The 16,072-nt window shown below is 49.7% G+C and overlaps 1 protein-coding gene across 1 annotated transcript in view; it reads left to right on the top strand.

The window, feature by feature from the left end:
* Nucleotides 1-16,072, top strand: part of TDRD9 (tudor domain containing 9) — a 101,947-nt gene that overhangs the window by 38,705 nt on the left and 47,170 nt on the right. The window contains exons 10-15 of the mRNA XM_077776533.1: nt 4,996-5,060; nt 7,888-7,942; nt 8,085-8,169; nt 9,461-9,518; nt 12,069-12,173; nt 15,254-15,351. Of these exons, the coding sequence (XP_077632659.1) occupies nt 4,996-5,060; nt 7,888-7,942; nt 8,085-8,169; nt 9,461-9,518; nt 12,069-12,173; nt 15,254-15,351 (466 nt within the window). The remainder of the gene's footprint in view (nt 1-4,995; nt 5,061-7,887; nt 7,943-8,084; nt 8,170-9,460; nt 9,519-12,068; nt 12,174-15,253; nt 15,352-16,072) is intronic.

The raw sequence follows: 16,072 nt of genomic DNA, 5'->3' as shown, positions 1-16,072 counted from the left end.
ATCGTCACCCCAAGTCCACAGTGTGGCTTCACTGTTGGGGCACGTTTGACGGGTTTCGGCAAGCGTGTGATGACGTGTATCCACCATGGTAGCGTCCCGCTCTGAGATCCTCTCTGTTCTTCTGCCTGTTCCTCCCTCCCTCCCTCCCTCCCCTGTAACCCATGGCAATTGTGCATGATTTACCACCCTCCGGTGTTGTCTCTTCCAGAATGTCCTGTAGCTGGGGTCATACACCTGCACCTTCTTTCAGATCGGTCTCTTTCACCTAGCAGTGCTCATTTCAGTTTCCCCCACGTCTTCTCCTGGCTCGAAGCCCATCTTCGCAGCGCCACACAGCACTCCCTCGTCCGGAGGCCCGCAGTGTGTGTATCCCTTCCCCTGCTGAAGGTCATCTTGGCGGCATCCAAGTTTGGGCGGTTCTGAAGGAAGCTGCTGTAAACACGAGCGTGCAGGCCTTCGTGTGGACATAAGTTTTCAGCTCCTTCGGGCAGAACCAAGGAGCAGGGTCGCTGATCGTAGTTTTGTAAGAAGCCACCCAAGTGCCCTCCAGAGTCGCTGCACCCTGTTGTGTTCCCGCAGCGATGGGGGGAGGCCCTGCTGCTCGGCGTGCCCACCAGCCTCTGGGCTTGTGAGAGTTCTGGGTTCGGCTGCTCTGTGTGTGGGCACGTAGCTCTTGACAGACGTCACCTGCACCTGTGCATTCAGCATTCTCTCTGTGCCCTGCTCTGTCGCGCATAATGCTGTGGGGCCCGAATTCCATGTTGGCACGTTTCGAGATCGCAGCCCCTGCTTGTTTTCTGTCTTGGCCTCTAAAATCTCTGCCGTTCCTTTACTGTCACTCTTTTCTGGATGGCTTGTGTTCAGGCGCGCCTTGTGCAGGTTGCAGAGTTGGGGTTCCTGTGTAGCCATTTGAAAATCTCTGGCTTACTGAGTTCAGCTGTCATCCTTACTGACGGGACTGATGTGTTTCGTCTCAGATGTGTCACACGTACTATGTGGCCTTTTCTTTTCTCTTTATAAAATTCTTTCTCGGTAGTTAGGAAGGCTTATGATTTTGTGGTTGTAGTTACCGTATCTTTATAGAAGGCCCGTAGGCCACTTTTCCCTTGCATGGTCTTCTGATACTTGTTATCGTCAGAAAATTTTCCCTGATTTCCACCTGTTTGTTAGCTTTGTGCCAAACAGGGAACTTCCTATTTGCCTCTTTCTGTTGAGCTTCCTTTCCCCCCTCATTTTCAAAATGACTTTATCGAGATAGTTTACATAACATATGATTCACTCCTTTAAGCTTTACCATTGAATAGCTTTTACAATAGTCCCATGTATGTGCCACTGTTACCTAGCCCATTTCAGAGTATCTTCATCGCTTTAGAGAGAAACCCTGACCCTTTCACTCTCTTCCTCACCCTTCCCCTTCGCCCCTGGCCCTGAGCAACCACTGATCATCTCCTTGTCCCTATAGGTGTCCCTGTTTTGACTTCCATGTACGTGGAATCATAAAGGATGTGCTCTTTGGCGACTGGCCTCTCTCACTCACTGAGAGTTTTCATGGCCTCCTCCGTGCGGCAGCGCGCATCAGGGCTTTCTGCCTTCCTGCGACCGAAGTCATTCCCACTTGCAGGGCCCGGCAATGCCACTCATGTACTGATGGCAACTTAGCTTCTCTTTCTTCTTTCAGCTTTTGTGAATAATGCCGCCATGAACGTTCATGTACAGCTACTTGTGTGGACATGTGTTTTCATTTTTCTTGGGTATGTAGCTAGGAGTGGAATTGCCGGCTCATACAGTAACTCTGTGCGTTTAACCAGGTGAGGAGCTGCTGGACCCGTGTCCGGAGCACTGTACCACCTGCAGTTCCCACCGGCAGCTCACGAGGGTCCCAGCTTTGCTCCGTCCTTGCCAGCGCTGGTTGGTGTGTGACCTTTGATTCCAGCCATCCTGGTGTGTGTGAAGTAGTGTCACGTCGTGGTTTTGACTTTTTCCTCGTGACTGATGATGTTGAACATCGTTTTATGATCTTATTGGCCATTTGTATGTCCTCTTTAAAGGTGTGTGTATTTATATTTAGAGGCATACATCCTTTGATTTTAATTGGATTATTTGTTTTTTTATTTTTTATTTTTTTTTAATTTTTTTAAATGTTTTATTTATTTCTAGGAGAGAGAGAGAGAGACAGCATGAGCAGGGGAGGGTCAGAGAGAGAGGGAGTCACAGACTGAAACAGGCTCCAGGCTCTGAGCTGGCAGTCAGCACAGAGGCCGACGCGGGGCCCGAACCCACGAACCGTGAGATCATGACCTAAGCGAAAGTCGGACGCTTTCCGACTAAGCCACCAGGTGCCCCTGTTTTTTTATTATTAATCAGAAGGGTTCTGATTAATTAAGAGACAAGCCCTTAACCAGGAACATGATTTGCAAATATTTTCTTGCATCCTGAAGACTGTCTTTTTACTTTCTTGCTGGTGTTTCTTGAAGCACAAAAGCTGTTAATTTTGGTAAAGTCTGATTTGTTCAGTGTTTCTTTTGTCGCTCATGGTTTTGGTGTCATTGCCAACAATACATTGCCGAGTTCAGGCTTATCAAGATTTTCCCCTGTGTTTTCTTCTAAGGGTGTTACAGTTCGGGTGTTTTCATTTAGGTCTTAGGTCTCTGCGTTGAGTTTTACAGTGAGAGTCCAGCTTCCTTGCGGAGCATGTGCGCCAGGCCCTGGCCCCGCACTGTTGGCTGAAAGGCTCTATGTCCCCCTTGTGTGTTGGCTGCCTTCTTGAAGATGAGTTGGCCGCAGACGTGTGTATGGGTTTATTTCTGGACTCTAAATTCTCTTCCATTGTCTCTGTGTCTGTCTTTGGGCTAGCACCACACCACCTTGATTACCACTGTTTTGAAGTAATTTTGAAATTAGAAGTATGAAATCTTCCTAACTTCATTCTTACTCACAATTATTTTGGCTGTTCCGTGTCCATTGAACTCCCATGTGAACTTTTAGAATCAGCTTGTCAATTTCTACAGAGAACCCAGGACTCTGAAAGGGATTGTGTGGAGTCTGTGGATCTGGGGAACATTACCATCTTAGCTGTTACCGTATGAAGTCTTCCAGCATGATATATTTCTCTGTTTCTTTAGATTCTTAAAAATCATTTTCAACAATGCTTAGTAATTTTCAAAGTATAAGTTTTGCACTTATCTTGCTAGACATATTCCCTTGGTTTTGTTTTTTTTTTTTGATGTTATTGTGGATGAAATTATTTTCTTAATTTCATTTTTGGATAGTTCATTGCAAGTGTATCAAAATAACAATTGATTTTTGTATATTGATCTTTTATCCTGCAACTTTGCTGAAGTCATTTATTAGTTCTGGTATGATTACTTTAAAAATTTTTTAATGTTCATTCACTTTTGAGAGAGACAGAGACAGAGCATGAGCAGGGGAGGGGCAGAGAGAGAGAGGGAGACAGAATCTGAAGCAGGCTCCAGGCTCCGAGCTGTCAGCACAGAGCCTGATGCAGTGCTTGAACCCATGAGTAGTCAGATCATGACCTGAGCCAAAGTTGGACTCTTAACTGACTGAGCCACCCAGGCAACCCCAGAGTTTTTTTCTTGGGCAAGTTTCAGTGTCTTCTTAGGAATACGTCTGTCTCCCGTCCGCTATCTACTTTGTTGGCATACAGTCATCCATGGTGTTTCTTTGTAGTCTTTTTATTTCTATAAAGTCAGTAGTAATGTCCTTTCTTTTATTTTTAAAACGTTTACTTATTTTGAGAGAGAGCAAGCGAGCGAGCACATGTGTGAACTGGGGAGGGGCAGAGAGAGAGATGGAGACAGAGAACCCCAAGCAGGCTCCACACGGTCAGCACAGAGCCCAACGCAGGGCTTGAACCCATGACTGTGTGATCACAGTCGAGCCAGAGTCAAGAGTAGGGCACTCAACTGACTGAGTCACCCAGGCTTCCCTTTCATTTCTCATTCTAGTATTTTCAATCTTCTCTCTTTTTCTTTTGGTCAGAAGCTAAAGATTTGTCCATTTCATTGATCTTTTTAAAGTCCTGGGTTTGAGTTTTGTTGATTTTTTGTTGTTGTTTTACTTTCTCTGTCTTACTAGTTTTCATCCTAGTCTTTGTTAATCCCTGGAAGAGCCGGTCAGCAGCAGTCCGGGCCGCGCCTGGGACCAGTGCCCACGGAGAAGGGGAAGGGGCGTGGGGCGAGCTTGTGGCTCCAGCACTGTGTCTCTTGGCCCCCTTCTGCCCCTGACGGTGTCTTGCTGCTAAACCGAAGGCACCGTCTGTCTCTCCAGCTAGAGCGTGGTCTCCACAGAGAGCAGGGCCCATGTTTGTCTTGGGGCCGGGCTGCCTGCCATGCGAGGAGAGCTCCCGGTGTGCGGAGACCGCAGCGATCCTCTCACACCAAGGACGTATTTTGACAGGAGTGGGAAGGCCAGCTGATGCTTTGAGTTTAAGTTTTGCTTGTAATTATTTTATTGTTATTTATTTATTAAAAAAACTTCTAAACATTTATTTATTTTTGAGAGACAGAGAGACAGAGCATGAGCAGGGGAGGGGCAGAGAGAGAGGGAGGGAGACACAGAATCTGAAGCAGCTCTAGCCTCTGAGCTGTCAGCACAGAGCCCGATGTGGGGCTCAAACCCATGAGCCGTGAGATCCTGACCTGAGCTGAAGTTGGACGCTTAACCAACTGAGCCACCCAGGCGCCCCTACTTGTAGTTATTTTAAAAGTGTTGTATTTTGAGATTCTGGATTATAGTAACTAAATTTCAAGGGAAAATTTGGCGTATGAGTTTTATGGGAGTCAAGAGGCGTGGGGTCCCCCAGTGACTGTGGGGCCATGTCCCGGGGGCTCTGTGTTTCCTTACATACAAGAAAGAACACACTGGATGATCTGTAAGAGACTTTCACGATCAGAAGCCTGGACTGTTCAGGTTTTGGACCAGTGATGGCTACTTGTGCCTGGATTAACATCTGTGCGCTCACGTTTGTAACAGGAACAAAGCCAGGTGGGGCACCCAGCTCGTGCTGGAGCGCAGCAGCGTGTTGGTGTTTTTGCCAGGTGAGTTTCACGCTTGTGACCTGGAATCATAGTGTCCTGGGTGGAGGCTGTGTTTGTGTCTAGCCCATTTTGTGAAAAATGAACAAATATGAACAAATATGATTTTCAGTTTGATCTCTTACTGTAACCTTTGTATTGCTAAAATGATCATGAAGAGTTTAATTTTTTTTAAGTTTTGAAAATTCTGCTTCTACTTTTGTAGGCTTTCATCCTTTTTTAAAAATTTTTATTTTTGAGAGAGAGAGAGCGCGAGCAAGCGCAGGGGAGGAGCAGAGACAGAGGGAGACATAGAATCCGAAGCAGGCTCCAGGCTCTGAACTGTTAGCACACAGCCTGACGCGGGGCTCGAACCCACAAACTCTGAGATCATGCCTGAGCTCAAGTTGGATGCTCAACTGACTGAGACACCCAGATGCTCTGCTCCTTTTTTTTTTTTTTTTTTTTTAAAGGTTATTTACTTCTTTTGAGACAGAGAGACACAGAGCATGAGCAGGGGAGGGGCAGAGAGAGAGGGAGAGCGAGAATCTTAAGAAAACCTTGCACTGTCAGTACAGACTTGAACCCACAAACTGAGATCATGACATAAGCTGAAATCAAGAGTTGATTTTGACACTTAACAGACTAGCCACCCAGGTGTCTTAAGAGTTTAATTTTTAATTTAATTTTATTTATTTTTTCAGAGTTTAATTTTTTAAAGGCAGTTTTATCTGCTTCCAAATTTTCAATAAAGTAATTGGCTTTGTTAAATTTGCTATTTCACGTATATGGTTGTAAATGTGAGGTAATTGCTGTCAGTGTACACTTAAAGGCTACTTAATGATAGTGTGACAGCGTGACAGTCATCGGAAAAGTCTTTGTGTCCCTTTCTCAGTATTTNACCAGTTTGCATTCCCACCAACAGTGTAGGAGGGTGCCCGTTTCTCCACATCCTTGCCAGCATCTAGAGTTCTCTGATTTGCTCATTTTAGCCACTCTGGCTGGCGTGAGGTGGTATCTCAGTGTGGTTTTGATTTGTGGGGAAATCGGTCTTTTGACTACCTGAAAAAAGATTAATTTGTGGTAAATTGTACTTTCTCAAAATGTTTAAAAAAATTAATGTTTATTTATTTTTGAGACAGAAACAGAGCGTGAGTAGGGGAGGGACAGGGAGAGAGGGGGAGACACAGAATCTGAAGCAGCACCAGGCTCTGAGCTGTCAGCACAGAGCCTGATGAAGGGCTCGAACTCACTAACCAGGAGATCATGACCTGAGCCAAAGTCGGACGCTTAACCCACTGAGCCACCCAGGTGCCCCTCAAAATTATGTTTTTTGATTTTTTTTTTTTTTTTCTTTTCAAGCCCTGGGCAGAAGACTGGGGAAGAGTCCTAGCCTTCCCCAGTGTTTTTTGATTTTTTAAATAAAGTGGTGTAGTTCAGTGAAACATTATGATGATAATTCCTGTCTTTTTTGTTGTTGGAAGGAAAAGATAGCATACAGGTGTTTGTGCTAGTAGATTTGGAGAACAAAAAGCCTGAACCAAAGTAACTTACTTAATTTTGGGGATGCAACATTTAAGTTTACAACTTTGATTATGTTTTGCTTATGTTGCAGTGGAGGAGTTTTGTATCCAGGAAACAAGCATTAGCTGACAGTGGGTGGACTTGCAGTTACCCCAATACATGTTTATCAAAGGCTGCTGTGTGTGTAATAGCGCATTAAGGAAAAGTATGGCCAGAGCAGAGCCATAGGGGCACTGGCTCAGGAATACCTAATAGTGAGATAGATACCTTCTGTCAAGCATTGTCTGTAGAAAATATTTATAAATGGTATTTTGCAGTAAGTGTCTTCTTTCTGTTACGTGTTTATGTGAATGCAGGTGTGATAGATGTTTATTTCTTTATTGATCTTTGGGAGCGGTTCTGTGTTAGCTTCCTCGGGCTGCTGTAACAGAGTGCTACCAAGTGTCAGGCTTAACACAGTAGGAATTTATTCTCTCACTGCTCTGGAGGCCAGGAGTTCAAGATCGAGGCGTGAGCAGGGCTTTGCTCCCTCTGGGGTTCCAGGTACAACCCTCCCTTGACTGCCGACTTCCGGCAGCCGCAGGCCATCCATCCGCCACATTCCTTGGCTTGTGGCTGCGTCCCTCCCGTCTCTGCCTCCCTTGTTAATGTGGCGCCCTCTCTGTGTGTCTGTGCCTCTCCCTTCCTCTCATGGGGACACCAGTCCTATGGAGTGAGGTCCCGTCCACCCCAGTCTGTCCTTACCTTAGCTCGTTATGTCCGCAGTGACGCTGTTTGCAGACAAAGCCCCGTGCTCAGGCGCGGCAGTTAGGACTCCCACACCTCTTAGGAGGGCACAGGGCAGCACATTGCAGGCTTCATAATTCAGGTTGAGACCAAAAGCACATGAAAGTTTCATGTATCCTTAGCCCTTTTTAAAACCTAATGAAAAAAATTTAGCATATCTGTGTGACCAAGACTTTCTGAATACTGTCTTTTGGTTGTAAAATGTTACATGTTCACTATAGAACGTTTGGAAAAATCAGTGGGAAATAAAAATGTAATTATTCAGATGCCATACTTGCAGGCAGGCACTGTTGTGGGAAGGAAAACACCAGAAGAATGTGGGCTTTTTCCCCCATATTTTTGAGTTATTAGTGGTTAATGTCATTGTACATTTTTATTTGTAATTGAGACGTAATTGGGCAAACAGGACAGCCAAGTCAAAGTGAAATAGGGCCTTATTTTGAAAAAGGTATCATCTAATTTAAAGGTTGGTTGGTTTTTTTTTTTTTTTTAAGCAAGACAGTACATCTTTTTTTCCCCCTCCCCTTTCTTTCTTCTCCAGGTCTGGGTGAAATAAACTATATGCATGAACTTCTCACAAACATAGTTCACAAAAGGTATGTTTTAAATGGCATGGGTCTGTTTTTACTGGTACATTGTTGTTTCTGTCCTCAGTGATTCTAGTCAACTCTGTGAACAGTTACTCATTTCTGCGTGCTCTCACATAGATCTACTCTTTGTGGCCGATTTGTTCTGTAGGTTACAGGTTTACCCGCTCCATTCAAGTGTGACTTTAGAAGAACAGAATAATGTGTTTCTAAGTCCAGTTCCCGGGTACAGAAAGGTAGGCACCCGGGGGGCAGGTTGCAAGTGCTCCTGGTACATTTTCCACAGAGACTCTGCCACGGGAGAAGGCGGGCATCTCCGTGCACTGGTGCGACGTGCCCTGTTGTGGGGACTCGCTCGAACACATGCTGGCCTGACAGCCACGGATGTGGTTTCATTTTTGTCTTTTATTTTGTAAGTGGGTGGCTGATCTGTTTTTATTTCCTCGACTTGAGGGCATCGTTGCTGGTGGATTTTGATGCTTTTACTTCTTGGCGTTTCTCACGTTGTGGGACTGTCGTGGCGTCATCAGCTCTGCTCTGTGACCTTGGAGAGAGCCACATTCTCAGTCTAGGTTCAGGGGGACTCCCGTGCCCTCCGGTGGTGCCTGGAGACAGGAGTAGCACAGGCCTCCTGGCTCTGCTGGAGCTGGTCAGGAGCCTCAGGTCCAGCCCAACCCCCCGCTGCCCTGCCAGCGTGCGGCGCCACAGTGGTGGCCGGCGCCCCAGGGCAGCTGCAGGCTTGGCCCTTCCTCTGGGGTCAGCTTGCTAGTGCCCGTCGCCCCGCGCTGACCCCAGGGCCCCGGAAGCAGCAATTCCCAGGTCTGGGACAGCTGTCCTTGCCTGGCTTCTCACCTGTTGCCTTAAAGTGCCTGCCGTGTTGTGGGCTCCCCGAGAGGGATGGCGCCAGGAAGAGGGGTAGCGGTTACGGCCATGCCTGTGGCCCTGGACAGATAGATGGCCTGGGTCCCTTCACCTGTAGTAGTGTGGTCATCGGCAAATCGCATTTGTGAGACTGCACGTTTCCTGTCTGAATGCAGAGCTGCTAGGGAGGCAGATTATGGCCATGGGTACCAGGACTTGAGTCACAGTAGTGTCCCGGTGCCTGGGTGCGCGCACTGAGGGGCCGTAGGTGCTGGGGGTTGAACACGCGCTTCGCGCCAGGCTCGGTTGTAAGCACTTTACACCTGTTAGCTCCTGCGATCCTCACACTGGCCCTGTGGGGCGGGCATCATTATTATTGTCCACATTGCATCTGTGAGGACAGGGAGGTAAGAAAGTGGCTCAGGGCCCCCCCCCGGTATGGGGCANCTGCTGAGCACCCCCCACCCCGCAGTGCCTCCCCCACCCTCCTCCCAGACCCTTGATCATTTGTGTTTTATATAAAATAGGAAAACTGTTAATTTAAAAATTTGAGTCCAGTATTCATATTAAGAATCTTTTAAATAATCTTTGAGCTTGAGTTTGACTTTGCCCAGTGTTTCCAGTATATGATAGGAATGTCAGATGCTTGTTGTTGTTGTTTGATAGATTATTCTGTCCACCAACATCGCGGAAAGCTCCGTCACAGTTCCGGATGTCAAGTACGGTAAGATGCTTCCGTTTTCCTCCCGACGTAAACTGTAGTGTTTGAAGGCCCCTTTCCCCTTCAGGAGTCGCTCCCTCTCCTCCTCCCCAGCTCCCGTGCTGTTGCAAGAGAGAATTCAGAAAAGTAGTTCCTACAGTTTCTCTGTGCTTGTAGTTCACCACTTCCTCCTCCTCCGGGGGCGCTGTCCCCCCCCAGTGGACAGTGGGGCCTGGGGCTGCCCCCTGTGGAGGTCTGTGACCCCCCCAGGTGGAGGGGGGGTGAGGGCCGGAGCGCGGCTCGTCTCTGTCACTCAGGGAAGCCGAGTGGGCCACTGTGTCAGCTCGGCCCGGAGCCGCTCTGCGTGCACGTCCATGGGCACGTTGTGAGATGGCTTTATTAATGGATTTTCTAAAGTCATTAGCTCATAGTTTGAAGCCTCCCGCATGGCAGGCACCGCTTTGGGCGCTGGGAGAGCAGTGATGATGCGCGGAAGCCCTGCCTCCGGCGGCCGCGTTCTGCTGGGAAAGCGGGCAGACGCAGGCAGGCGTGCGGGTCGCTTCAGGTGGGGCCGCGCGCTCTGTGTAGGGTTACGGTCCCGGGGGAGCGATCTTAGGGCGATGAGGGAGCACCTCGCTGAGGAAGCAGTATTTGGGTGAGACTTGAATCGAGTGAGGAACGAGCTGTGGGAAGATGCGGATCTGAGGAGCATCAGGGACGGCATGGCTGGACAGAGAAACGCGTACACGTGGGATGTGGCGGTGTCTTGCCCCCGTGCCAGGGATTGTTCGAGGAGCTGGGGGAAATCGTCACCAGGAGGAAGTCTTCATTCTCACGCTACCTTCAGGGCTGGGTAACAGACAGGCGATAAATAAGACAAGAGCACGTAGCAGGTGAAGTGAAGGAGTATCAAGGGGAGTACGTGGAGGGGGAGTAGGGGGGAAGGACAGCAGACACTGTTGGTGAGACGGCCTGGGGGGGTGCGTGGGGAAGAGTGTAGGAGGGACTGAGGGTCACAGTCTGTAAAGCAAGTGCAGGAAACAGGGAGGCCCGGAGCTGGCTCAGGTGAGGGGAGAGGAAGTGGTTGGAGGGAGAGGTCAAGGAGGTCACGGGGTACTAGGTTATGCAGAGCTTTGTGGGGCGTTTTGCTGGAGGTCAGGAAAGGAGGGGAGGAGAGAGGCATTGGAGACCGGGAAGTCAGCACATTCTGCTGTCAAGGGGAGCAGAGAAATGGGGAGGTTGCCAAAGGGGGTGTTTGGACCAAAAGAACACCTTTCCGGGACGGACAGGAAACCCGGTGTCTGGGTGATGGGGACGGTGTGGGGGGTGATGCGGGAGAGAGAGGCTGTGGTCTCGTCCTCGTGCGGGGATACGATGGGGCACCACGTGGGTGCCGGGCCTCCGTGTGCACGTGGGCGCCTTACCCTGCCTCCCAGGGAAGTGCTGAGTGTGAGGAGGGGTGGCCGGGGGAGCTCCTGAGGCGCTCTGCTGCCCCTGCTTCCCCGGGTGAGCTAGAGGCACAGCCGCCAGGGAGGACTGAAAACGGGGGGTGGGGATGGGATGGGGGGGACGCCATAGAGCTTTGAGGAGAAGACCCTGAAGGTGGACAGGTTGATGGACCGGAGGCCAGGTGCCCCGAGGGCCACTCACATCCAGTGGTCAGTGATGGGAAGGGGGCAGTCAGCCTGCTGGGTGTGTCCTTCCCTGGCCCTGGGGCCGCGCAGTGGAGGTGGGGAGTGCGGTCCCCAGGGCTGCGGACGGATAGCTGACGGGTCACAAGACAGATGCTGGAAAGGCCTGGAGGCAGGTTCCGAGAGGGCGCTTGCTGTCACCGTGACGCGGGTGTCACCTGGGGCTGGAGGGTGAGGGAAGGGATGATCAGAGGAGAGGGTTCGTGGGACCAGGAGGCTGAATGCCACCGACATGGCTTCCTGGGCCTGAAGCCACCAAAATTCGGGTGGGAGCAGTGGAGGAGGCTGTGGGGACTGGGGAACCAGCACAGAGGGGTGCTGGTGGTGAACTGAATGAGGCATAGGTTTTATGGAGGGCAGTGGCGGTGAGGGCCGGCTGGGTGTGGGAGGGGCTGGGAGGGGCATCGAGGAGATGGCACCCTGCCGGCCAGGCCCCCCCCGCCCCAGTCAGGACAGGGAGAAGGTAGCCGTCTGGCAGCCGGCCTGTAGGTGAGGACACTGAAGCCCCGAGAGATTAGGCAGCGCCCCGCCCTGCCCAGGACGGGAGCCCCTGCAGCCCCGCATCGTGGCCACTTCTGTGCTGCCCGCATTGTGCCCTCTGACGCTCTTTGGCATGCAGTCCAGACGGGCTCTTCTTATGGCTTGTGGGTCCGCAGGGCTTATGCTCTTTGTGCCCAAGGGCTCCCGGGCCTTAGAAGAAGGAATGTGACCACAGCCTCTGTCCTGGGCGGTAAGGAGTAGCTGGTGCATTTCCAGAGGCTTCTGTGATGTGCACCGATTCTAAAGGCTGCATGATTCATGCTGTTTGATCACTATGCATTGTGATTATTACACAGTTATCTCTTGTTAGCATGGTGTTTACATTCCTTTTTTTAAATGACAGTTATAGATTTTTGTTTGACTAGAACTCTGGTTTGTGATGAAGATACGAATTATCAGAGTCTGCGATTGAGCTGGGCCTCTAAAACCAGTTGTAATCAGAGAAAAGGTAAGGCCTGTGTTCCAGCACAGTAATGAATTGGTGGCACATTCATATATTTTAAAAAATTTGGCTTTTGTGTTTTTACTCTTATGCAGATACTTTCTTTACTTAAACCAGCAATGACTCACATCACCAGGCTGTTCATTTAAATTTGCGGTTCTCCACTCATCCACAGAATTGGGTGACAGTCTTTGCACATAATGGACAGGCATCTGATTATTTCAACACTGTCATTTTTTTTGCAGTGGATTTTATTTTTTTAACTTATTTTTTTAATGTTTGTTTATTTTTGAGAGAGAGAGACAGAGTGTGAGCAGGGGAAGGGCAGAGGGAGAGAGGGAGACACAGAATCCAGGACAGGCTCCAGGCTCTGAGCTGTCAGCACAGAGCCTGACACAGGGCTTGAACTCACAAACAGTGAGATCATGATGTGAGCCAAAACCAAGAGTCAGATGCTTAACTATCTGAGCCACCCAGGCGTCCCTGCAGTGAATTTTAAAAAGCATTTGGGGAATAGTTATGGAAACCAAATACATTTTTGGTAATATTTTAAAAAATGTTTGTTTATTTTTGAGGCAGAGATAGACCTTGAGGCAGGGAGGGGCAGAGAGAGAGGGAGACACAGAATCCGAAGCAGGCTCCAGGCTCTGAGTTGTTAGCACAGAGCCCGACGCAGGGCTTGAACCCATGAGCAGTGAGATCATGACCTGAGCTAAAGTTGGACGCTTAACTGACTGAGCCACCCAGGTGCCTCCATTTTTGATAGTTTTTAAAAAATGTTTTTATTTATTTATTAAAAAATTTTTTTTTACTGTTTTTTATTGTTTTCTGAGAGAGAGAGACAGAGACAGTGTGAGCAGGGGAGGATCAGAGAGAGAGGGATACAGAACCCGAAACAGAGGCTCCAGGCTCTGAGCTAGCTGTCAGCACAAAGCCCAATGCGGGGCTCAAACCCACAAACCGTGAGATCATGACCAGAGCCGAAGTTGGATGCTTAACCGACTGAGCCACCCAGGTGCCCTTGTATTTATTTTAGAGAGAGCACAAGTTGAGGAGGGGCAGAGAAAGGGAGACACAGAATGCAAAGCAGGCTCCATCTCCAAGCTGTCAGCACAGAGCCCAGCCTGGGGCTCAACCTCAAGAACTGCTAGATCATGACCTGAGCCGAAGTCGGTCGCTCAGCCAGCTTAGCCACCCAGGGCCCTTGTATTTATTTTGAGAGGGAGAGAGAGAGTGAGAGAGAGCACACACATGCACATGTACAAGGAAGGGGCAGAGAGAGGGAGAGAGAGAATCTCCTCACTGTCAGCCCAGAGCCTGACTTGGGGCTCGGACCCTCAAACTGTGAGATCATGACTGAAGCCAAAACCGAGTTGGACGCTCGCCTGACTGACTGTCCAGGCGCCGCAGAACTTCTTGCTGGATCCCATGGTGCCCTTCACCTGTGGAAGGCTGTTGGAGTGTCTCCGGTTGCTGGCAGTTAAACGTAAAGCCACTAAGAATACTGACGTACAGGCTTTGTGTGGGTGTAAGTTTTCATTTCTCTGGGATAAAAGCCTAGCAGCACAGTCACTGGGTGATGTGGTGAGTGTGTGGTTAGTTTTCTAAGAAACTGCCTCAGACTGTTCCCTCGGTGGCTGCATGGCAGCTCCAGCAGTGCATAGGACTCAGTTTCCCCACATCAGCGGCAGCATTTGGTGTCAGCAGCTCTTTTTATTTTCGCCATTCTGAAGGCACCTGGTGGTCTCCCCTTGTGATTTTAATGTCCGTTTCCCTGCCGGCTGGTGGCGTGAGCGCCTCTTCCCATGCTGCTCTGCTGTTCGGGTGCCTCCAGGGAAGTGTCTGTTCACGGCTCCTGCCCGTTTTAGGATTGGGCTGTGGGTGCTCTGACGGGTGAGGCTGGGGGCTCTCCATGCACCCTTGAAACCAGTCCTCTGGGAGATGTTGGCTGTGCGGTTTGCACACGTCTCTCCCAGCCTGTCCTTTTCTGTGTCTCCTCTTTTTCACTGGGTCTTTTGGAGAGAAGAGTCTTAAACTTGGCTGAGGTCTGCCTCTTCTGGGCTGCGTTTGGCGTCACGTGCGCGAACGCTTCCTCTTGCCCTGCGTCCCCAGGGGATTTCTCCTGGCTTTTCTTCTCAGGCTTCCCAGCTGTGTGTTCCGTGTTTATGGCTGTGACCTGTTTGAATTAACTTAAAATTTTTTTTAAATTTTTATTTATTTTTGAGAGAGTGAGAGAGAGAGTGAGCAGGGAAGGGGCAGAGAGAGGGAGACACAGAATCTGAAGCTGTCAGCACAGAGCCTGATGCAGGGGCTCAAACCCACAGACCATGAGATCATGGCCTGAGTCTAAATCAAGAGTCGGACGCTTACCTGACTGAGCCACCCAGGCACCCCAGGGCTACCCGATTTTTTTAAAGCTGGGTATTTATTAAGGACACCCTTTCCCCTCCCCGTCCCTTTATCCTTGGGAGATTTTATTACGTGTCGGATTACAGGAGTGTCCACTCCCACAGGCAGTGCAGTCAAGGGAGGAGAGGCGTGCGTGGTGCTGCGGGAGGGCCGGGCCCGCTCCGAGCTGTGTGCGAGTGATCCCTCGCTTCACACGAAGCAGCGGCCGTGACGGCTGCCTCTGCATGGGCCTTGGGGCGGAGGCCGCTGGACAATCCCAGGCAAACGGTGGCACCGACAGCCTGCGCGTGTCTCATTGCTCAGCCACATCACTGGGGGACCACACCCGCTCCCGCCAACTTTATGCATTTTGTGTTTTTATTCGTATGAGCTTTGCATTTGCAGGAAGTTTCTTGTATTTAATGTGTTTTGATTTTCATTGCATATTGGGGCCAATGTGGTTTTCTTTAGAAATAATGCATTGGATTGTATGCCGTCGATCACCGAGGAGAATTCAGCGCTTAGTCTGCCTACACGAGAGGTCTTTGGAAACCAACTTATTCTAGTCTTTACCGACCGGGTCTGGTAGAAGAAATCAAGGGTTTTTCTTCATATTTAATGGTTATTCTTACATACATGTTTATGCTAATGTGAAAGCGATTAATGCCAAATGGCGTTTGGATGTCTCTCCTTTGCAGGCCGTGCGGGAAGAGTGTCTAAAGGCCACTGCTATAGACTGATCCGCAGGGATTTCTGGGACAGCTCCATCCCTGATCACGTTGTCCCTGAGATGTTGGTAATACTCTCTAGTCATTCCCAAAGTTTGCTTTTTATAGGCAGGGCCTTTTTTAAAAAAATATTTTATTTTTGAGAGAGAGAGATAGAGACAGCATGAGCAGGGGAGGGTCAGAGAGAGGGAGACACAGAATCTGAAACAGGCTCCAGGCTCTGATCTGCCAGCACAGAGCCCGACGCAGGGCTTGAACCCATGAACCATGAGGTCATGACCTGAGCCGAAGTCAGACGCTTAACCAACTGAGCCACCCAGGAGCCCCTTTATAGGCAGAGTCTTATTGAACGGTCTAAGTAATACAGTGGTAGGTGTTATAATTTTGATTTCAGGAAAATCATTGTCTGACCATACTGGTCTCTAATCCCGGTGCTGGCTCGCCACTTACTGAGCACCCGGCGCTCTGCTAGGACCTCACGTGCACGTTCAGTTTCTAGTGAGAGGAGGGGCTCCTCCCCTTTACAGCCATGATGTGGGCTCAGCCGCTGGCTTCCTCTTTGTCCTCTCCTCTCGTCTTCCTTCCCTCTATCTTCCTCTTCCTTCTTTCTCCCCCTTTCCCTTCCTCCCTCTCCCCATCTCTCTCCCTCCTCCCCATTGATCTCTCCCCTCCTCTCACTCCCCCATCTGTCTGTCTCTCTGCCTCTTCCCCCATCTGTCTCTCCCCCCTCCCTGCCCCATCTCTCTCCCTCCCTCGCCTGCACGTCTCCTCTTTTTCTTTGTCTCTCTT

The sequence above is a fragment of the Crocuta crocuta genome, unplaced genomic scaffold (genome assembly GCF_008692635.1).
Source record: "Crocuta crocuta isolate KB4526 unplaced genomic scaffold, BGI_CrCroc_1.0 scaffold8, whole genome shotgun sequence".
In the NCBI taxonomy this organism is placed as follows: domain Eukaryota; kingdom Metazoa; phylum Chordata; class Mammalia; order Carnivora; family Hyaenidae; genus Crocuta; species Crocuta crocuta.
This window is presented reverse-complemented; position numbering and strand designations above follow the sequence as displayed.